This window comes from Eublepharis macularius, chromosome 13 (genome assembly GCF_028583425.1).
Source record: "Eublepharis macularius isolate TG4126 chromosome 13, MPM_Emac_v1.0, whole genome shotgun sequence".
Classification (NCBI taxonomy): domain Eukaryota; kingdom Metazoa; phylum Chordata; class Lepidosauria; order Squamata; family Eublepharidae; genus Eublepharis; species Eublepharis macularius.
The window spans coordinates 44,997,307-45,019,078 of NC_072802.1; the positions used below are offsets into that span (position 1 = coordinate 44,997,307).

Below are 21,772 nucleotides of genomic sequence, written 5' to 3' on the forward strand. Positions count from 1 at the left end.
CCTGGAATCAGTTTAAACACCAGGCCTAAGCTCAGGACAGAGTATGGGTAATAATAATCACAAAATACTCCTGAGCTTGTGAGCACAGTGCACCTTTCTCTTCCTGTCAAGCGGCCACTGCCTGTTCTTGCACAGGATAAGTACTTGCAGGTCAAATAGATCCTTTAATGTGGATATTAAAGCGTCAGTGAAAATAGGCTTAAATTTGTTGTATTGATGTGCTGTTGAGGAGATGACAGACAGGACAGAGAGATCCCTGTAGCAGAAACTTCATGAAATGCTTGGAGAAGCCAGTAGGGTGGAGAGGGCTTCAAGTAGCATGGCAAGAGACCAACAGGAGACTGGGGAAGGGGGAAGAGCATCTGCTCCCACGCTCACATCTGTGCTCTCTCCTAGGAATGGGCACTGCGCAGACCCCCAAGTCAAATCCTGAAGAGCAGAAGTTAAGGGGGCATTTTTAGAGATTTATGGCAGGCAAAGCTTCCATGAGTGATACTGATCCTGTTTCCTAGGTTTCAATTCATGCACCAGAGGAAGAGAGATCCTCTCACCCAGACCTCTAAATCAGGAATGCTGCACGGGGCTCCCTCTGGCACTCTTCTTAGGTTGCAATGCTGACCACACTAAGCAAGTTCCATTGAATTTAGTGGGACTTATTTTTGAGTAAACAGGCGTAGGCTTGTGTTGCATGTGACAAACAGCCCAGCCTCAAAAGCCATCCACTTTGCCTCTTGCAAACTCTCCCTGCTGGTAAACTTTAGTTCATTTCTACAGGCCTTACAATGCTATTCACAGATGGGTGCTAGTATGCCACCTAGTGGCTACTTGCCTTATGTGTCCATGGGCAGCTGTTCTGAGAGCTGCCAGACAGACTGGAAATGTGCTTGGTCTCCTGAAGCCTCCTTAGGAAGGATTTCACTTATGGCTGTTACTGAATGTCAATAAACTTTATTGCATTAGCTCATGGCTTTATCAAACAACAGTGATCAAATGCTGAGTTGAAAAAAAAAGTAACTGACGATTGTAGTTTCTTTTTCTTATTGCTCTAAAGAATGTCTGAATGTATTAAATTGCTCCAGAGTAATACCTCCCATGCATTATATTTCCTCAAATCAATATGCAGTGATTTTTTAAAAAATTAAGTAGTCTTACTGTTGCACTTTTGCATCACCAAAGCCCTTTATTAGCAGCAGGGGCATCGTTTTCATATAGCTATGCAAAATGGGGCGTGCATTCTGATTTTTAACAATGTTCATTATTTTAATTGGTTTTGTTGCATCTGTATTTTCATACACTGCTTGGGTCACAGAACATCCTGCTGACCACGAGCACCATTCCACTTGGGTCCTCCAAGTAGCTGAGACTCTCAGCAGCCATCCCAGGTCTTCTTGGGGCAATGCCCCACTCTCACGAGCCCACCTGACTCCTCTCTTCTCTCTGGTAGTCCCACTGCCTCCAGCTGATCAATGAGTGGCCAGAACTCCTAGCAGCCTGTCAACATTGCTATTTAAAGGCCTGCTTCTCCTGCTTTCACTCCAAGTAGCCTTTGCGGGGATGGCTTACTGCAGGTCTAGTGATCTATTGACCAACCACCTCCCTTCCCCTGGTGCCTTTTAGCAATGTGTTTGAGTGGCGCTTTCAGCATTTGGAATAATAAGAAATTTATTAAAAACAAAATGTCCATACACATACTCTTCACAGCAACTGACCAAATGAGGTACAAAATAAAGAGGAATATGAATTCCTATCTTGGTTCTCCAAATACCATGACTGCTGATATTTTAGGTTAGGCTCCTTATGCTGAAAGTTACAGCTTTCTATCAGTTATCCATTACCTTGAGACTTTGGGCATCACAGGCCTTCTTTCTGTACTTTTGTTCCTCTCTCAAGAACTTCATGAACAGCTGGTGAACTTGCAGCTGGTAGGCACTGGGTGCCAAGGGTGAGGCTAGCCGCTTGTCAGGATGGATGGAATGTGGAAAAGGGATAATCAATCTCCCAAACAAGACAACTGTCTTTTCCCAACAGATGGGTGAAGAGGAATCATTATAGCAGACTTAGGACTCTGATATTCCGCCATGTACGGGTGTGCCACCATTGCCAGGGAGGCTAAGGGCAGAAAGCCCTCAATGGGAAGTCTGCAAAGGAGAATGACTCCAGAGAGCAACTCCCGAGGAAAAATGCCCTGAAGTGCTGAAACCCCAGCCATGAATGGGTTATTTCCCACAATAGGACTTGCCCTGTAGCTGGTCAGAGTTAACTTGGTGATAAGATTCATACTTAAAACCCTTTGCAGCTTTGCTGGGTTGTTTGTGGTAATGTAGCCTTACACAAGCAGGAGCTGCTTGGAAGTGAGCTGATTCCCAGGAGCAGGCTGGTAGAAGGTCTGCCAGGCCAATGGCCTAGAGATATGATTCCACTGATAGCCCCTCTGAGCCGCGGGTGAGAACACACTGCATAACTGGGCCAAGCCACTGTGTGTATACACAACACAAGCTATTGCTGGGCCAGAGTGGGGCAGTCCTTCACATGTTAGTGGGAGCCTGACCAAGAGGGCAATTCATTTCCCCAAACACACCTGCCAGCTCCACATCAAGCTGCCTGGGATACATGATGCTCTGCAGGGCACTAAACAGCTGTGGTTCTGTATGTGCCCCTGTGGGATGGGGGTCTAAAGCAGAGGCTACTGTGGTGCCAGTAGAAAGCAACATGAAACAGTAATCAACTGTGGATTATGGGAAGTCCTGTTTTTGTACCCTGTGGATTCAAACTTTGTTGGTCTTTAATAGGATTTTCCAAAATGCAAGCATAAAATTTGCCTTGACTAGAGTGAGCATCTGAGGTCAATTATTCTGCATCAAGAACATGGCCGGAGGAAAAGTCAGCTTCAGAGGGCAGACTCAATGGCATTATACCCCACTGAGATCCTCAACAGCTAAGCATTTGAGGAAAGGCTCGCCAGCCCCTGGTTCAGTCCCAGGCACCTCTCGTTAAAAAGATCTCTGAAGAAGTGCTAGGAAAGGCCCCTCTCTGCACAAGAACTTGGGGAGCCCTTTCAGGTGTCCAGTCCAATCCTGTCATCCATGTGTGGGGACTGGAGAGAAGCTTCCGTCTGGCTCAGTTTGGAGCCCCAGCAGGGGTGGCGCCAGAATAACTAGCCTGAGAAATGGAGGGCAGAGACAGCAGGGTCTGTGGAGAGGACCGATACTGTCCTTGGGCTGGAATAGGGAGAGCTAGTCCTCTGGGACTGTGGCTCCCAATTTGTGAAGCCACGTTGAAGCTGAAAGCCAGCACCTCTGGTGGAATCTGGAACCCAACACAGCAGATGCAAAATGAGCATGGGCTGCCCAGCACCCACCTGTAAGTGAACTGCATTTGGTAAGTTGCCTTCAGGGGCAGCCTTGCAGAGAGTTCATGAGGGTGGCCCATCCTAACAGTTGCAGAGGCACCAATCAGCAAGGTCAAGTTGCCCAAATCTGGAAACGAGGCGTTTGCGGAAGAAATAGAAAGCAACAGTCTCTGTGCCATGTGTTAATTGGTATGTTTCATAACGAAGTAAATAAACACATTTTTCTAAGGCAACAGGGAAGTTATGTACAGAGTCAGACGCCTCCTTGCAACGCCAGGAAAGTCCCCAGACCTTCCTTCTCCGCCCCCGCGCAACATCTGCCAAGCGAAGCGGCCGCAACCCGTCCATTTCCACCCTCCGAAGCGGTCGTGGAGCACCGTCGCCTCTGTCCAGCAGGGGACGCGCGCGCGCACCCCCCCCCCCCCCCCGCGGCGGTGTCTAAAATTAACAATCCCAAACAAGTCAACTTCCGAAGCAGCGCCTTTCGCAGGTCCTGGCAGATCACTAACTCAGACGGTCCTGAAAGGAGGGGACCCGCCCCTGCCCTGCATCCTGGAAACCGCCTTTCTTCTAGAACGAAAGCAGCCGTCTGTGTGGTTTGTTTTGAGGACAGGAACCTTTCCCCACCCCTTCCCCCATTGTAAAAGAGTCGTTAGCTATGGAGCTACTAGGACTGTCCGAGAGGACGAGTTAACCCTTTCCCACCCGGGCGGCGAGGAAGCCTCCTCTTCTCTCAACTCCGAGCGGGTCGGGGGCGGCAGCGACGACACTGGAGGGGTTAAAGGGGGCGGGGCTGGAGCGCGCGGGGGCGCGTGCTCCGCCTGGGTGTCCTCACTTCATCCCAGTAGGAGGAGGGAGCAGGAGCCGAAGCCGGCAGTAGAGTCCGGTCCCGGACATGCGGAGCAGGAGCAACTCCGGCGTGCGGCTGGACGGCTACGCCCGGCTGGTGCAGCAGACCATCCTGTGCCACCAGGTGGGCGACCGCGCCACCAGTTGAATACTCGCTTGCCCAGGGGGGCGGGGGCTTCTGGGCAGCTGCCTGCGCGGGGCTGAGTCGGTACTGCCGTCCTTCTGCCCCTCCTCGGAGTTCTGCAAAAGCTATGTCGGGCTAGAGGTGCCGAATGGGTTGGGGCGTCACTCCTGCAGTCCCCTGGTCGCCCAGCGCAGTCTGCGGCTCTGCCCGGAGCTCTGGGGACCGCAGAGTGCAAGAGCCCGCGGGAAAGGCGCCAAGCAGTCTCGGCTCCCGGCAGGAGTTGGGAGCTCCGCGAGAGCTCCAGGTCTCCCAAGGCGCCCTACGTGGCAAACCTCCGTAGCTGTCGGCGGACGCGCCTCTGGGCGCGGAGCCTCGGCTTTTGTAAAGCTCGGGACCAGAGACGAGTACTGGCGTGTAAAGCCACGGGGATCAAGGACTTGGCGAGCTGGCGCGGAAGTTGCTGGTAATAGCTCACAAACCGGCCGCTGTCCCGCCTGGCTCGTTTAAAAAGAGTCGGGCTGTACACTGACTCCCCGTCCACCAAGGTTGCCAACTCTAGGTTGGGAAATTCCTGGAGCTGTGGGAGTGGAGCACGCGGAGGGTGGGGTTTGGGAAGGATCTCAGTGGGGTATAATGCCATTGAGTCTGCCCTCTGAAGCTGACTTTTCCTCCGGGGAAACTGATCTTTGTAGTCTGGAGATCAGTTGGAATTCCGGGAGATCTCCAGTTTCCACCTGGAGGTTGGCGATCCTAGTCATGGCCCGCCTACTCCTCCGTCCCTAGCAGGTGCTCCATTCGGGGAAAGGGACATTCCTGCTGTCGTGTAAAGCCAATTTCATGAATGGCTCACGATGAGTCCCTTTCTCTGCACGTAAGAGAGTGGCCATCATAAATGTGCTCTTTTCTTATAAGAGAGGAGCAAACGTGTGTGTAAACAGGAAGAAAACCAAAACATCACAGAGGGGTGCCCCTGTAAGGGATGCAAGTGACGCATCTGAGAAGGATGCCAAAACCTGCTCCAGAGCTGAGCCCCCTTGAATCCTTAAGCTTTTCAGTGAGTGCTGAAGTCCACCCGCATTGGAGGCTTATTTGTACATGATATTATTGCTATTTCCTTTGCTACATTCATGTGTTAACTTGGTGATAAGATTCATACTTAAAACCCTTTGCAGCTTTGCTGGGTTGTTTGTGGTAATGTGGCCTTACACAAGCAGAAGCTGCTTGGAAGTGATACATGAACAGAGATCTGCAGGGAGATTCCAAGCAGTGCCTGATAAACAGTTCCGATATTTCACTGGGATTCCAGTTGCACTTGTGTATGTGGATTGAGTTCGAACAATACTGACCTAGACAGAGCAGTGGTCTGACTGGGTATGAGGCAGTTGTCCATGCACGTGATTTGCTGGGCTTTGTTACCTTCCCTCTTCTACCCCTGAAGCCAAGTAATATCCCTCTAAGAGGCTGAAGAAGTGTGTGTGCGCACATGATCATACCCCCACCTGCTTTTATCAGATTCTTTCCATGCACACACACACCAATTTGCCATGAAGGTCACTGTGTGGCCCTGAGCCAATCTCACACTTCCACCTCACCACCTGGGTTTGTTGTGAAGATAGAATGGGGGCAGGGGAACTTTATAGGTTTCTTAGAACTCTTTGAAGCAACTGTGAGATAAAAACAGATAACTGGATATAGCAGCACACATCAGTTAAAATAAAAACCTGCTAAGTATGTAGGTCGTTGTTATAGTGATGCATTTTGGCAAATCCTAATTCGCAAGCTACAGTGAGACAATGGCTCCTTTTCCTGCCAATGTCTTCTCTGTTAAAGAGGATGCGGGTGCTTTCATCTTGCCCCCCTGCTTCTGGTCTCCTCTTTCCAAGAGGAGGATGTCCCAACTTGTGTCCCCAAACTCCTGACTGGAAGTTCAAATACGGCTGAGTGAATGGAGGCTTCCAGGCTTTTCAGCTTCCGGCAAGACCAAGGGAAAAGAGAGGGCATTTATGTAAGAAATGCCAAGGCTGCTGTTTACAGCCAGGCGGGTAGCGCCCCCCCCCCATTGGCACAACTCCTGTGACTCTATGTGCTTGCCTTGTTTTCTGTTCCTCCAAGCAACATACGTGGTTTCTCCTTGCAGAGCTCCAGGCAAAGATCGTGATCCGCCTCTGCACTGTGGAGAAGTGGAGAGGGGCTCTGGCGAAGGAGTTTTGTTCCAGGGTGGCTCACTGCTGCTTGCCAGGAGGGCTGGGAAGGGGGGCAAGGACAGGTTTTGTCTTAATTTTTTTCCCACTCACAATTTAGGCATATCTGATGCTTGTCTGGCCTGTATTATCGGCTTGGCAAGCATTTGGAATCCTGGGTTGAAACAGGAGAGATCTCTCCTCTTCCTCTTGGTGCGATTCTTAAATGTGCAGTTGATAGAAATCATTCCCCTGCCGACTGGGTAAACTCAATCTCTCATGTTTTCTTGTCTTGCTTACAAAGCCCTTGATGTTGAACTAATGAATTGAAATGTGTGGGTATTTTTTTTAAAGCACGCAGGTTACTTGGGCAAGTTTCAGGATTCCCCCCTCCCTTTCACAATAAACTATCTAGGGGCTAGTCCCTGAGGATACCATTCTTGTGTGGGGCACTGCTAGCTTCCTTCCTAATGAAAGCCAAACATTTAGAGAAGATGCCTGGAATACTCTGGAGCGGGGGTGGGGGGACAACCCTGCTCTTACAGCTACTGCCTTGGTTGTGGGATGTCCTGAGAACCTCTGTGGTCCTCCAGAAGTCTCAGCTTGTTTGTGTTGCTGTGAGGCTGGAGTATTTGAAAGCTGTTTGCGTCTTTCTTTTTCCCTCCCGGCAGAATCCAGTTACAGGGTTGCTTCCAGCCAGCTGTGACCACAAAGATGCCTGGGTCCGGGATAATGTCTACAGCGTCCTGGCAGTTTGGGCACTGGGTCTGGCGTATCGTAAGAATGCAGACCGTGATGAGGACAAGGCAAAGGCCTATGAACTGGAGCAGGTAGGGCTGGGGAGGGCTACATGCAGCTTGCCCTTCAGCCAGAGATGGTGGATGATTTGCAGAGGGCAGTACTGTTGCTCTGTGCAGGATTTGTGTGTGTAGAACTGTGTCATTGTAAGAGGTCCCTGGTATTGAGAGGTGTCAGCAGTATTCCAGCATTTTATTCTATTGCTTCATTTATCGCCCACCTTTCTTCCTCCAGTTTATCCTTGCAAAAATGCTGTAAGGTAGATCTTCTCTGCCTTTTTCATGGACTTTGAGTTGGAAACTCCTCAGGTCAAGAATGCTTGTTTACTTGAGTTTAGGGGGGTGTGCTTCAGGTTTCCAGTTTGGGAAAAGTGCCCAATTTGGACCCAATCCATAAAGATTCGGATTTCCTGAATCGCTGGCCCCGATTCAGAAACCCCAAATCAAAGCTTTCCAAAGCGATTTAGGTCGCTTCAGGAAGTGGGAAAGCTGAAATTTTTTTGGGTGCACACCCCTACTTGAGTTGCTTGGTGAAAAGGTTTTCGTAGCCAGTCCTTTGGAAGAAAAAGGAGTTTTCCTGGGTGCTGTAATCACAGGAATTTCCAGTGCTGAGTGCTTTTCTCCACACAAGTGTGCATCCTGGCATGGAGGAAATCTGATGAGGGGAGCTTAACTCATGAAAGCTTATACCCTAGAAGACTTGTTGTGAAATTTTGGGTGAAATCTTGGCATTGTTGTTCCAGTGCCTCTGTTAGAAAGAGGAAGGAAAATTCCTTCTTCCCCTCCCCTTTTGGACTGCAGCTTTTAAAAAAAAGTTTGTTTCTTGCACCTGGAGCTGCTCCCATTGGAAACAGTATATTGGATGGCTTTTTTTTAATCCAGTGGTCTCTGCTGTGAGGAGAGGGGGGGATGCTATGGTTGCTCAAAATATGCGATCATGTAGAAGTGGCATTAATTAACTTAATGATCTGTTGTCAGCCTCGTAATCTTACCTCTCTGCTCTATTTGCCGGAACAAGAAGGTACTCGGTGTGCTGGCAGGAGCCCCTGGGCCAGACTTGCACCGTGGAGATGAGGCCAGCTTCATTTGACCCCATGGTCCAGACACTCTTGCCCCAATGGAGGCCTTTGAGCCCTCAATATACCCAGGCTCTCAAGCAGCCCAGGCATTGCCTTTTCTTTTGCAGCAGCTGCAGCTTGCCTAGGCTGTTGTAGCCCAGCAAGTAAATGCCAAAGAGAGCATGAGCCCCGGGTCTGGTTACAGCCTGGGCCTTGCAAAAGGTCACCAGCAAGCGGCCTTAGCTGAGCAAGCACTCTGGCTCCCTGGAATGTTTGCAAGAGGCTTTTCTCTCTTCCCTCTCTGCAGAGCGTGGTGAAGCTGATGCGAGGTGTCTTGCAATGCATGATGAGGCAGGTATGGTCTTGAATCTCCACTTGTTTTCTATGAATGCCAGGGACGTCTCCAGTCTTCAGGACTTGGCTGAGCAGAGTTCCTTCCCCATCTACAGTCTCACAGCATAATTTTGGAGGCTGTGCCTGAGGGTCTCTCTTGCTCATCATGGTCTTGGAAACTGAATTCTGTGGCCCTTTGTCAATCAGAATGCCAGCCTATCCGATTGTACTTTATAAGCCCAGAGCTGTAGACTTGCTGATCTTTGCCTTGATAATTGAAGCAAGAAGCAATGTCATTGGGGGCGGCCTGCAGATGGAGCTAGCTTGTGCTGTTCTGTCCTGTCCCACCCTGGGCCAACCTTGAAGGGAATGTTTACAAGTACTTTTTGCAATGGGGTCCTTCAGGTAGACAAAGTGGAGGCCTTCAAGTACACCCAGAGTACCAGGGACTGCTTGCACGCCAAATACAACACCAGCACCTGTGCCACGGTGGTAGGCGATGACCAGTGGGGCCATCTGCAGCTGGATGCCACATCCCTGTACCTGCTCATGCTGGCTCAGATGACGGCCTCAGGTAAGGCTTCCTTGGCAGCCAGTCCACAGGTTAGGTGACCTGTCTGCTCTGGGTCAGGTGGGGCTTCATTCCCCTGTGGCTAAAGAGATGTGATGCCATCGCAGATGCCTTTGTACATACTGCTGAGAGTCTTCTTTTCCTGCCCTATCTTTTAGGGCTTCACATCATCTACAGCCTGGATGAAGTCAATTTCATACAGAACCTCGTCTTCTACATTGAAGCAGCTTACAAGACTGCTGTGAGTCCCCTTTTGCTCATGGCTTGGGTTGGCACAAGTTTGTCTGCCTTTGAGACAATGGGTAACCAGATCAAGGCTGCAACTGATGGCAGCATGTCATTGCAAGGTGACAGTGTATGCCCTCTGGGCCCCTGGCAGGGCTGTGTTCATTTGCTGGCCTGCAGGTTAACTGGCCAAATGAGGAACTGGTTAGTTGACCATGGAAATTTGGCAAAAACAAGATTCTAGCCCACATGGCTGAGGAAAGAGAAAACATGGCCTGTGTCTGATGGAATCTCAGGCATGATTAGTGGGCAGGTTTTGGTCTCTTTGCATTCTTGCCATTCTCATATATGCTGAACTTAAAAAGCAAAATCATTATTTGTGGCTCTGCTCATTGTGCAAATTGTATCCAGAGCACAGGATTTGTGTACATTGGGTTTTTCTCTATAGGCTGTCAGTACAATGTATGAAGGGTGGAAAAATGCTCCTGGCCCTGTACACTTTCCCAAGCTCTGTTATAAAGGGCAGAGCAGCTGACTTGCTGCCAGAGTACTGCTAAGACACATCTCCATGCAGGCTGGTTCCAGAGCAAACGTAGCGACAGATTAGTCTAGCCTTGCCAATAGGCAGGCAGTGGCCAAATAATTGGTTGCAATTGCCCATCACACCACCTTTACTTACCATCTGGGTTAGGCAGCCCTTGTTGCCTGGCTGTGCTGTTCTTTGCAACCAAGAGAGAAAAATGGTGTGGTATTGCTTGCACACCTGCTTTGTGCAGGGCTCTTCCAGCATGGACCTTACAGAGGTTTTGAGGGCCAACATTCCTATTGTACTGGAGGATCCATCATAGATCTCAAAGTGGCCTTTAAAAAGCAGCCACAGAGCTCTTCTTATCTAGATTGGGGGGTGCAGTGCTGGGAGGGAGGGATTAACAATTCTCCGAATAGATCTGCCCCTTCCTCTCTACCTGCTGCTGTTAATTCATTTTGAAATTTTATATGCTGCCTCTCCAGAGACCTGCTCCAGGTGGTTTACAGCTAAGATAAAAAATCAAAGCCATCAAAACAAGCCACTAAATAACACAGCTCCAAATGGGAAACGTGATGGGCATCCTCTCTGCTTCTTTATGGGGGCTAATTGCTGCCCAGGAAGAGGGGGAACTTTTGATCTGGGGTTTCCCCCTTCCCTACTGCGACATCCCCGAGTCAAAGGGGGAAGGGCTTGACTTGCAGCTGCTTCATAACCCCAAATTAAACGTCACAGGGCCTGATTGTGTTTCCCTCCCATTGTGTCATCTGGTCAATAGGCTCCCTGTCTATTCTGCTAATTTCTGTACATTTTGGCAGGACTTTGGAATATGGGAACGTGGTGACAAGACAAACCAAGGAATCACAGAACTGAATGCCAGCTCAGTGGGAGTGGCAAAGGTGAGGCTGTTTCCTTGGTCTGATGTCTGTTTGGGGTTGGGTGGGGTGAGTCTTTGTTGGGTGGCAAGGCCCAGGTTGCCTTGATGAGGTCTGCCTCCAGGGGTTCTCTCTGATAGCATGGTTGGGTTTCATGAATCCACTTCTACTAGTCTGATTGGTGGAAGATACACCTGCAAAGAATCCTTTTTCATATCTGATAAAGGCGTGTACAGTCCATTTCTTAGCAGCAGGCAAACAGATGCCTCTGGGAAGCCAACAAACAAATAATGGTGGGGATGGCCCAGTTCTTTTGCTGTTTACCAGTATCTCATACCAGGCTTTAAACTGAGAGGTGCTCTGTTTAAAGCTGAGGAAGCCCCCCCCCCATGCATTAGTGTAAAGGAAGATGGATTGAGCTAATAGCCATCAATAGATTAGTCTTCTCTGAATGTATCTGATTTCCTAAATAGCTATGCTAGGATTGATTCCAGCAGCCTGGCCTCTGGGGCAGGGGCTACTTTCTACTGCTGATCTTTGGGCCTTTGGTCACAGGCTGCCCTAGAAGCCTTAGATGAGCTCGATCTCTTTGGAGCCAAGGGTGGACCCCAGTCGGTGATCCACGTGCTGTCAGATGAGGTGCAGCATTGCCAGGTAAGGGTGTGGGCTGTGTTTAGGGTGCCTGGAATCCTGCATGTTTTTCTTCCAGTCCTGGGGGCCTGGTAGGGAGGACCAGTTTGGGGACAAGAGAAATACTTGAGAGACCTTAAACGGGGCCACATTATTTGGAGGTGTTGGTGGGGGGAGAGAAAGATGTTGGAATGAGCCTAGTCACCTTTTCCCAGACTAATGGGGGAAAGGGATTTCCCATAGAGCTATTGTGACCTAGACAATACGCCTACATATTATGGCCCTGCACAGGGTCATCACAGAATCGGTGCCTTCTTTAAGCATTGTCTATCCAGTGTTCGAGAGGGGCTGTGGCTCAGTGGTACAACATCTGCTTTGCATTTGGAAGGTTCTGAGTTCAATCCCCAGCATTTCTAGTAAAAAAGGATCAGGTAGCAAGTGACGTGAAAGCACCTCTTCCCTGAGACTTTGGAAAGCCACTGCCAGTCTGGGCCAAAATTCTCAATATGAAATCCATGAGTCATGACATGGGTTCCTGATCCGAATCACCATTCTGTGTTCAAGAGGGGGGCTCATCTTTAAAAAGGGCTACATTCTCCATTTGGCTGCAGATGGGCCATAGGGAGGAGAGGAGCCTTGGGTTTCCCTCCCATGGCATTTTCAGCACCAGAAACAGCACTGAAAGAGTTGCCCCTTCCTCTGGCTTCATGTGCCCTGGGATGGACATCTGCAAGAGGAAGAGTCAAAGGGGTGCATGCCTGATGGCAAAATTACTGCAGGAGGGAAGCCTAAAGCCCCTCCTTCCCCTGTGCCCGATTTGTAGCTAGAGAAACAGAGAGCTTTCTCAAAGTGAGTTCCAGCTTGAACTTAAAGCTGTACGTTGGGCTGGGAACCCGTGTCCTGACAAGTGCATTTCATAGGGTATATTTTGGCCCTTTGAGTTGTCTGATTTCCCTGTGCTCTAAGAAAGAAAAGCGAAGCCACTGAAGCCTATGTGCCATCTGGCCCTTGCTTTCTTTCTCTTTCCCTCCACAGTCTATTCTCCATTCTATGCTGCCGCGGGCCTCGACTTCTAAGGAGATCGATGCCAGCCTTCTCGCAGTCATCTCTTACCCAGCATTTGCTGTTGAGGACAGCTACGTGGTAGAGAAGACCAAGCAGGAGATTGTCTCCAAGCTGCAAGTGAGTGCTCTCCAGAAGAGGAAACCATGGGATGACTGTAGCCTTGCACTCTCTCCTGCACCACCTTTTGAGGAAGATGCATGTCATAGGCTGAAACAGTTTCAAAAGATTCTTCAGTTTGCTTAAAAAAAAAAAAACGGACAAAAAACTTTATTGATCCTCTTGCAAATCTAATATAAAGCCCCTTCTTATTTCCCAGGCAACTTTTTGAGCAGGCTTGTTTTTATCGAATGCTTTTACTTTTACTTTTCAGGGCCGCTATGGTTGTTGCAGGTTTCTCCGGGATGGCTACAGAACTCCCAAGGAGGTATGTACTGGGCAGGGAAGTGAGTCTGGCAGACTGATTTAGCATTCCTTCTGTTGTTCCAGGCAACATTGGTCTATCACGTTCTGTAGTTCATAGAAACTGATGTGCTTCAGCAGGCCGCCTGTGGTGCACATCTGACCCCTGAACTGCAGCAATGATGGGCATGAGAGGGTATCACCAGAAAGGCTTAAGCTTTGGCACGCTTCCTTAGAGAGCCTTGGCACTGTTCCTTCCTGCTCTCCTCCCCCTTTTCTGTCCTTTCGTGATGCAGCTTCATTGAGGGCCATGGCGCTCATGCTCTCTCTCTCTCTCTCTCTCTCTCTCGGATTCTCTCTAGGACCCTAACCGCCTTTATTATGAGCCCGCAGAACTGAAGCTCTTTGAGAATATTGAGTGCGAGTGGCCCCTGTTCTGGACCTACCTCATCATCGACGGTATCTTCACTGGCAATGCAGAGCAGGTGAGTGCCTTAAAGGTGGGGGCGGCTGGAGCAAGGAGGACTGGCTGTGAGGGGTAGAAGAGCGGAGATGTGTGTCTGTGCCTGAAACAAAATTGCTTTCCCAAATGAGACATCTGCTTTCCTCCAGCATCTCTGCCCACTTGCCAAAGGAAGCCCTCCCACGTTTGATAGCGGCTTCTTTGGTGCAGTGGTCTTGCCCACCTTTGAATGTGTATCTCTGAGAAAGCCAGAGATCCAAGTTTCCTCCAAGTTATTTCTAAGCCAAGTGGAGGGTGGGGGGAAGGATCACCTGGGACAATAAGCATCTCCCATATGATCGGGTTTTTGCCCTTTTAGCAATGGGGCTTCAGATTCTCCTTCATCTGCTCAGCGTATTCAAAAGAAGAAGAAGAGACTGTTTCCCCGCTGCTCCTCTAGAAAGTTGCAGAGAGAGAGATGGGAATGGCTCCAGTGATGTCTCCAAAGGCTCTCACCCAGATATGGCTAGAGGCAGTTGAACTAGAATGACACAGTTTGACTCCCTCTGCAGAGAAGGTGCATCACCCTAAGGCCTTTCCCCCCATGTACTGGGCTGCTGCAAGAAGGTGACTGCTTGCCTGGCCACCCATTGACCCTCTTGCTCAGTCAGGGGTTCGAGTGGTGGCTCAGTCTGAAGCTAAAGAAGCTGCTGGAAGATCAGGACTTGCATCTTTGGACCCTGGATGAGATATAAAAACACCAGAGAACTTATTCTGGTTTGAGGAGATGAGTGGAGAGTAGGGTTGTCTACAGACATGAATGGGCCTGAGAAGGACCAAGATAATAAGCAAGGGGGTGCAGCTAAGCAAAGCTCTTGCCCTCGTGAAGGAGAGTTGCTGAGTCCGGAGGCCAATGCTGAGGCCATTGCAACTGGCCCTGTGTTTGCAGACAAACTCTCAGGAACCTCTTTGGGTCTCTGTCTCTTTTTTTCCAGGTTCAAGAGTACAGAGAGGCACTGGAAAGTGTCCTCATCAAAGGGAAGAATGGAGTTCGGTTGGTGCCAGAGCTATACAGTGTCCCATTGGAGAAGGTGAGCAGCTGGCCTCTTCCCTCTCACACTTGTGATTCTGGGAAATCCTCTTCTCTCCAGGACAAATGTGAAGGGATGTAGTCAAGGCTTTTTTTCAGCTGGAACACGGTGGAACGGAGTTCCAGAACCTCTTGAAAATGATCACATGGCTGGTGGCCCCGCCCCCTGATCTCCAGACAGAGGGGAGTTTAGATTGCCCTCCGTGCTGCTTGGCAGTGCAGAGGGCAATCTAAACTCCCCTCTGTCTGGAGATCAGGGGGCGGGGCCACCAGCTATGTGACCATCTTCTCCGAGGGCAACCCACTGAGTTCTACCACCTCTTTTCCCAGAAAAAAAGCCCTGGATGTAGTTATCCTGCAGAGACAGAATGGTACGGTGGTTTAAAAACCCTACAGAGTTAAACAATAGGCAGCCAAAGTCTTGGCAGGTTATTGCAAATCAATTCCCCCACCAGCTCAATATCTTGGCTGATGCTTCATTTTGCTCCCTTCTGCCTAGGGAGGTGGTGAGCTCCCCCTCACTGGCAGTTTTCAAGAAGAGGCTGGATGAATACTTGTCAGAGATGCTTTAGGCTGATCCTGCACTGGGCAGGGGGTTGGACTAGATGGTCTGTATGGCCCCTTCCAACTCTATGATTCTATGATTTCCTTTAGAAATAAGCCCCTTAAACTTCCAAAAACAACTCTCTTAAATTTTAGAGCATTACAGTTTTGTATGACGAAGCTTTTCACAGTTCATTTGAAAAGCATTTTGGATGAATTTCGATGGCTGCCTTGAAGACATTTTGGTAGCTGAAGTGGAAAATCTGGATTGTTGGTCCCCCTCTCCCTGTTGGTCTGCCTCTCTCTCTGTGAAGCGTTCAGTTTTATTACTGGTGTGGATTTGGCTGCCTTTTAGTTTTATGCATGACGCAGAATCTTTCATTGTATAGTGATGCTCTTAGTGGAGAATCCCAGGAATTATTTGGCTTTGAGCATCTAAGGCCAAATTTATATTTTAATGTTAACATAACTGAGTCTTTTCTTCTTTTGAATGCCAGTCAGACTCTTTCCTTGCTTCTTCTGCTCCCTCCTGGCCTGCGGCTCCTTATTGCTGCTCAATTCCTGCTCTTCCCTTCTTAGACCCTTTCAATCTCTGCTGGCCCCGATCTTCCCACTTTCTCTCCCAGGTAGAAGAAGAGTACTGCAACCCTCACACCGTTGACCGTGTACCGTTGGGCAAGTTGCCGCTCATGTGGGGCCAATCCCTCTATATCCTGGGCTGCCTCCTGGCAGAGGTGAGACAGTGGTCTGATCCTGCGGGATTCCTTCATCCACTGGGTTGCTTTGCTCTGTGGTTCACTTGCACAATTTGTTTGGGAGCTCTTGCTGTGCATCCTTTCTGTGAGCTCTCTACATAGTGGACTGGTCTACGTTGTGGGCTGTTGGACCGAGAGGTCTTGTCTTCAGGCAGGGCCTTCAGTTCTGTGACTGAGATGAACCCTGTGACTGCTCAGTGCAGACTCTTCCTGGAGCAGTCTAACTTAGTGCCAGGCATGTTCATCTAGTGGGCTTTCTGGCGGGGGCGGGGGACTATGAGTGGCAGGCTCCCAGTGTAGGGGCCAGTCTGGCAGTGTATCCTGAAATGCGATTCCCCTTCTGCTTTCAGGGATTTCTGGCTCCAGGGGAAATCGACCCTCTGAACCGCAGATTTTCCACTGTGGCTAAGCCAGATGTGGTGGTCCAAGGTAGGTGAGAGGCTGTGGCTGACTGAAGGTGGCTGCTCCTCCATATGGCCTGTTAGGAACAGTCTCAGAGAATTTAGGTGAAATTCTTAGTGCAGAGTGATGAGACAGAGATGCTTCATCCTGAGTGTATGGGGGTGTGGATATCCTGGTTTTGTTAAGGTAGTGGCTTCCTTTCACATTTGCCATCGACACTAAATGCCAGCCCATTATCGGGCTAGCCAACGTCTTTTGTAGGGTGCCTGCAACCTGTGGGCAATGAGAACTCTGAAGTTTCCCATTTCTGCTGTCTGGATGCATCTTCCAGACTCCTTCCAATGTCAACAAAGATGCCCTTTTTCTTCCCTGAACTGGTGACCAGGTTGCAATCCTAATGATTATGCTGCCTTACCAAGAACCTTGCAAGTGAGGAATGGGATGTTGGAGAACTCTGGGGGAAGACCAGCTCCTTGCATCACCCTGTCCAGCTGCTGACAACAGCCTCTCTTTCTCTCTCTCTCTCTCCTCTAGTGTGCATCCTGGCCGAAACAGATGCCATTAAGGCCATCTTGCGGAAGGAGGACATTGAGGTGGAGACGGTGGCAGATGTCTATCCTATCCGAGTGCAGCCGGCCAGAATCCTTAGTCATATCTATGCCCGACTAGGTGAGCTGGGGGAAGGGAAGGTCGGGTAATGTATTGGTGGAGTTGTCAAGGTGAGGACATTGTCAGGCCTCTTGGGGCCCATCACCTTCTTGCACAGAGGTAGCAGTGCAGTCCAGACTCAACTTCTCTCATAGGGACTGGGTTGGGGCACCTGCTTGGTTTGTGAACTGTTACGGGCTCTGTTGGATGGATGGGAGGCTTAGCATTTTTCAGCATCATACTTGCAAATCCTAAACACTGGGCAGTTTTCTGGGGCAAAACCTTGGAAAAGAACATAAGATCTTCCTTTCCCTCCCCTCGCACTGCAGCCTGCCTGACTCTATAAAATGCTGCTACTTGGGGATAGGTGAAGAACAACATGGAGGGGGATCTGCAGCGGGAAGGGGGAATTGGTAGAATTAGCAAATTTAATCTGGATCCAGCTCAATGCTTGGCATAATCTTAATCTGTGTAAAATATTAGTTCCTGAACTCAATCTGAACGCCCCCCACTCTGCTGGGACTTGCTTTCCTTGATGTGGTGACTCCCCTTCTGGTCTCCTGCAGGTCGTAACAAGAGAATGAACCTGAGTGGGCGGCCCTTCCGGCACATGGGTGTTCTCGGGACCTCCAAGTTCTATGACATCCGGAGCAATATCTTCACCTTCACTCCACAGGTGGGTAGGGCAACCATTAGGATGGAGCTTCTGGTAGTGCAAGGGGGATGGGGAATTTACACTTGGAGAAACCGCAGTAAACAATTTTGTGTTGGAAAAACATGATTTCTATAAGCATCTGAGAGCCTTTTGGCTTGTGGGAGACTGTTTTTAAGAGAGAGTTGAGCTTGTTCAGACGAACAAGAAACATGTTAGCTAGTGTTCATCCCATGTAAGCCCTCATCTTCAAAGGATGCACAGCACAGACAATACTACAGTTTACTTGTTAGAACTTGTTCAGAATATAATCTGTCCCTTCAGTATCTTTCTCTCCCCACCCTGATGTACAGTTTCTTAAATCTCAATAATGGCTTCGGCCTCCTGTAACCCTGATGGTGAGGATGAAAGGGAGGTGCATGGTCCAAGCAACCCTGAGTGACTGCCCTTTCCGGCTTCCTTGCGTTCTCTCCTGCTTTCTCCCTCCCTGTGGCCTGTCCCCATTTTGGGGCGTTCTTTCTCATTGGTCTGTGCTGCTCTCCTTGTAGTTCATAGATCAGCAGCAGTTCTACCTGGCCCTTGACAACAAGATGATTGTGGAGATGCTGCGGACGGACCTTTCGTACCTGTGCAGCCGCTGGAGGATGACGGGACGCCCAACCATCACCTTCCCTGTCTCACAAACTATGCTTGGTGGGTTTCTGTCTTGCTCAACAAAGGCTTTGGGGCTTCCTTAATTGGTGTGTTTTTCCTTCCCACCCCCATTATTCAATCCTGCACACACAATAAAATACATGACCCGATTTCTGCAAATTATATAATCAGTTTTTAGGGCTTTCAGCAGAGGATTCCCAGCCATTAGCAGGGCAGGAAGTCAGTCATGAGCAAGTCCTTGCCTGCTCTTTTGAAGAAGGTAGATGGTGGACTTGGATAGTGACAGCTCTTGGCTGGGCTTCCCTCTCCCCTTTTGGACTGCTGCCATTACTTGTGCTGTTTTTCCTCCCCATGTGAAAGATGATACTGGCACCAGCATCCACCCAGCTGTCTTGGCCACACTGCGGAAGCTGCAGGACGGATATTTTGGAGGGGCAAGGTGAGGAGAGGTGGCTCAGCCTCTTGCGTGGCCATCTGTAATGCTACCATGAAGCATGGGCATGTGCAGATCCTGGCTGTGGAATCCAGTTCATAGATGCAGCCCTTCAGGGAGGAAAAACCTCTTAATTTCATGGGATGTTTTTAAGCTTCTAGGAAAATGGATTGGTGAGGTCCAGACTTGCTTAGACTGACTAGAGTTAGGGAGAAGACAGATGTGCACCCGCTAGAAGTTTGCACTTAGCTCTTCTTGGGCCAATTTCCAAACTGAATCCAGCCCAGGAACAACGGGCTGTTCCTGCTTTTCTAAGAGAAGCCGGCTGTACTGTTTTCTGATTGGCTGGCCCTTGTGCCAGTCATAAAGTCACCATTCCTAGAACAATGCTTCAGTATTTTTTTTAAACCAAATTGTCAGTGAAACATTTAAATGGATTATAATGTGGCTAGGCAGCTGAGTTTGAAAAACCCCTGAAGCAAAAACTCCAATATTTGTGTGGGTGGAAAAGTGAAAGAAGGAAATAAATCTTTCCCTGTTGCTGAGAAATGTTACCTGCTCCTAGAAGGGAGGGGAATGGCTGTTCTGTTCCTCAACTAGAGAATGTAGGCAGGAGTGCCCCTGCCCCTCGCTTTCTTATCCTTCTCCTTCTGACTCCCACAGGATCCAGACTGGTAGGTTGTCTGAATTTCTCACAACTTCGTGTCGCACACACCTCAGCTTCATGGACCCCGGGCTGGAGGGTAAGCTCTATGCTGATGACTATGGGCTCAGCCTTGACAGCTTCAGCGATTTAGACCCTGAGGACTGGCTGCATGGCTTTCGATTGTCAGAAGATGGTAAGGAGATGGGTTGGCCCCCTTCCTGCACTTGGGATATGCAGTGGATTTCTTAATCCAGCCCGTAACGCCACAACCCCTCTGACCTGTGCCTCACTCCCTTGATTTAACGCTCCTCTGATTCTTGCCCGCCACTTAATTAACCTTCTCCTTCTCTAACCTTTTACTGTGCTGTTAGCAAGGTAGAGCTGCAGAGCTGAGAGACTGCCCTGGATTGGCCATGAACAGCTGTCTCTTCTGGAGTGGAAGCTCTTGGGCTGGAGGGTCCTGTGGCAAATGTCGATTAGTTGTTCACATGAATCTGCCTTGTGTCGATCCTTGGACCTTCTAGCTCAGTATTGTCCACTTTGGCAGAAGCTCGCCAGGGCATGCTACTCTTGACCTGGTTGTGCCAGAGACTGAATCTGAGAACTTCTGAACAGAAACCTGGGGCCCTTCCAAACAGACCATTGTTCCACCTAGCCCAGTAAGTCTCCTCTGACTGGGGACAGCTGTCTGGGTCTCTTCCCAGTGCTGGAATTCCTGGAATGGTGGGTGCCAGGGATTGAACTAGGAGCTTTCTGCATGCTAAACATGTACTCTACCACTGAGCCATTCCTATCCGCCCCTTCATTAATGGCTTTTGGAGTATAAAAAGGGTCTTATTCTTACACACCTGACTTTACTGCTCTTAAAGCTCACTGCAGGTCTGACTGATGACTTGAGCTTGGAGCCCATCTTGGAAGGGCAGGAGAGAGGGGAATGAACGGATTCTGGCCAGTTGACCAATTGAGGGAAAATCTCTTGAGTCCTTGCTTGGTGTACAAGGGCTTTCCAAGGGATCCTGGCTGGTACGGAAGATAGGCCTTGGTCGGTACAGCTGCCTGAAAGCAATGCTGTTGCCTGCCTACATGTTTGGGACAAATGGCTGCTGCCATGTTAGCACCAGAAAAGAGTGAGAGAGAGGATGGAACATGCGAGGCAGTACGTCCTGCCTTACATTGTATGTTAAGTATATCCTGTTGGAGGGGTGTGCAAGTTTTTGAATTGCAAAGGATACCTTTGGTGAAATGGAAAGAGCTGCACAGTGGGGTGTTTAAGTAAGGTTGTTAATAAGAGCAAACTAAATGTAGGGATTTATAGAATAACACTGGTGAGAGCTCCTTGGCCAATACAGTAGTTTGCTTAAGACAGTCTTTTAGTGCTGTTTCTGCTTTGCCTGAAGAAGAGTTCTAGGTAATTTGACAGCTTATTCTTCAGCAACAGCCGATGGGCCTTTCGTCTACAACTTATGTTAGATGCCTGTGCTGTAGTCAAGAAGAAAATGGGTGAGCGTGTGTGTGCAGTCTCTTGCCCCTGCCACCCCCCAATCCCGGGATGAAAGGCTCTCCAAATAGCTGCCCATTTCCAGATCTGGCATCTGTAGCAGTCCTTGAGCTCTTGTGACCTGTCCCTCTGCTATCGCCAGCAATCCCCTGCCTATACAAACAATCTTCTTAACTCTCCTCTCTTCTTCCTATTCCTCCATCAATCCCTTCATCCCATTAACAGTGCCCGTAACTGGCTTGTGGCCACACCCTCCCTACCACCTTGGGATGCTGGTATTAGTGTTGTGAGTTTGCAGTGCTGCATGTGGGGTTTGCCTGGGTGGCTGGCTGGCTGGCTTCCCCTCGCCTGCTTTTTTGCAGTGGTTCATTGAAAGCGTGGCAACGTGGAGATGCTTGGTCTGTTGGTCACACAAGTGTGTTTGGAACATGGGGGCGTACGAGCAATGGTCAGGGAAGCTTCTCTGCTCAGGCTGTTTGGGGAAGGAGCTCCTGCCCCACAAAGAGACTCTTCCTAACTGTGTCCTCATTTTGGAAGATGGGCAGCCTCTGATTTTCCTAGCCTTCCATTGAGCATGTGGGAGAGGGAAGCAGTAAGCAAAGAATGGGTTGCTGTCCCCAGGAGCATGGCTCCCTTGCATGTATCTTCCTCTGCCTTGAATGCAGAGTCTACAACCTTCAGCAGCTGATGGAGGTGCTACAGAGCTTGAGATGCTACTCCTGTTCCCAGCATTGGGGTCATCTGCTTGGCCAGCTGCTGTGGAAGTCTGCCATGCTGCACAGCTCGTGGTGGTGCTAGCCTCTTCTTTCTGAAGTGGTGCTTCTTTCTCTCTCACTATTACACTTGCTGGTGGGATGGCTGGTGGGCAGCTGTTTGGCTTTGCTGCTAGGTGGCTTAGAGTAGACCATGTGAAACACTGGTGTCTTTTAGTCATATAGCACCATAGTGGCAGTATCAACTCAGTTTCCAAAACCATGATGTTGCTGCCTTTGTGTGCTTCTCCAGACCTCTGGCTGCAAGTGGAGCAA

General features: G+C 49.5%; 1 protein-coding gene across 3 annotated transcripts in view; it reads left to right on the forward strand.

The window, feature by feature from the left end:
• Positions 1-4,209: 4,209 nt before the first annotated feature.
• PHKA1 (phosphorylase kinase regulatory subunit alpha 1) overlaps positions 4,210-21,772 on the forward strand; it is a 30,733-nt gene continuing 13,170 nt past the window's right edge. For 2 of the 3 annotated variants that reach the window (XM_054995744.1, XM_054995745.1), the window contains exons 1-18: positions 4,210-4,322; positions 7,174-7,332; positions 8,665-8,712; positions 9,096-9,264; positions 9,420-9,502; positions 10,831-10,911; positions 11,443-11,541; positions 12,553-12,699; positions 12,953-13,006; positions 13,344-13,466; positions 14,419-14,514; positions 15,683-15,790; positions 16,162-16,240; positions 16,748-16,882; positions 17,428-17,537; positions 18,062-18,206; positions 18,528-18,606; positions 19,264-19,439. In XM_054995744.1, the coding sequence (XP_054851719.1) occupies positions 4,245-4,322; positions 7,174-7,332; positions 8,665-8,712; positions 9,096-9,264; positions 9,420-9,502; positions 10,831-10,911; positions 11,443-11,541; positions 12,553-12,699; positions 12,953-13,006; positions 13,344-13,466; positions 14,419-14,514; positions 15,683-15,790; positions 16,162-16,240; positions 16,748-16,882; positions 17,428-17,537; positions 18,062-18,206; positions 18,528-18,606; positions 19,264-19,439 (1,969 nt within the window). In that variant the 5' untranslated portion in view covers positions 4,210-4,244. The remainder of the gene's footprint in view (positions 4,323-7,173; positions 7,333-8,664; positions 8,713-9,095; positions 9,265-9,419; positions 9,503-10,830; positions 10,912-11,442; positions 11,542-12,552; positions 12,700-12,952; positions 13,007-13,343; positions 13,467-14,418; positions 14,515-15,682; positions 15,791-16,161; positions 16,241-16,747; positions 16,883-17,427; positions 17,538-18,061; positions 18,207-18,527; positions 18,607-19,263; positions 19,440-21,772) is intronic. The other variant, XM_054995747.1, reaches the window with a different exon arrangement.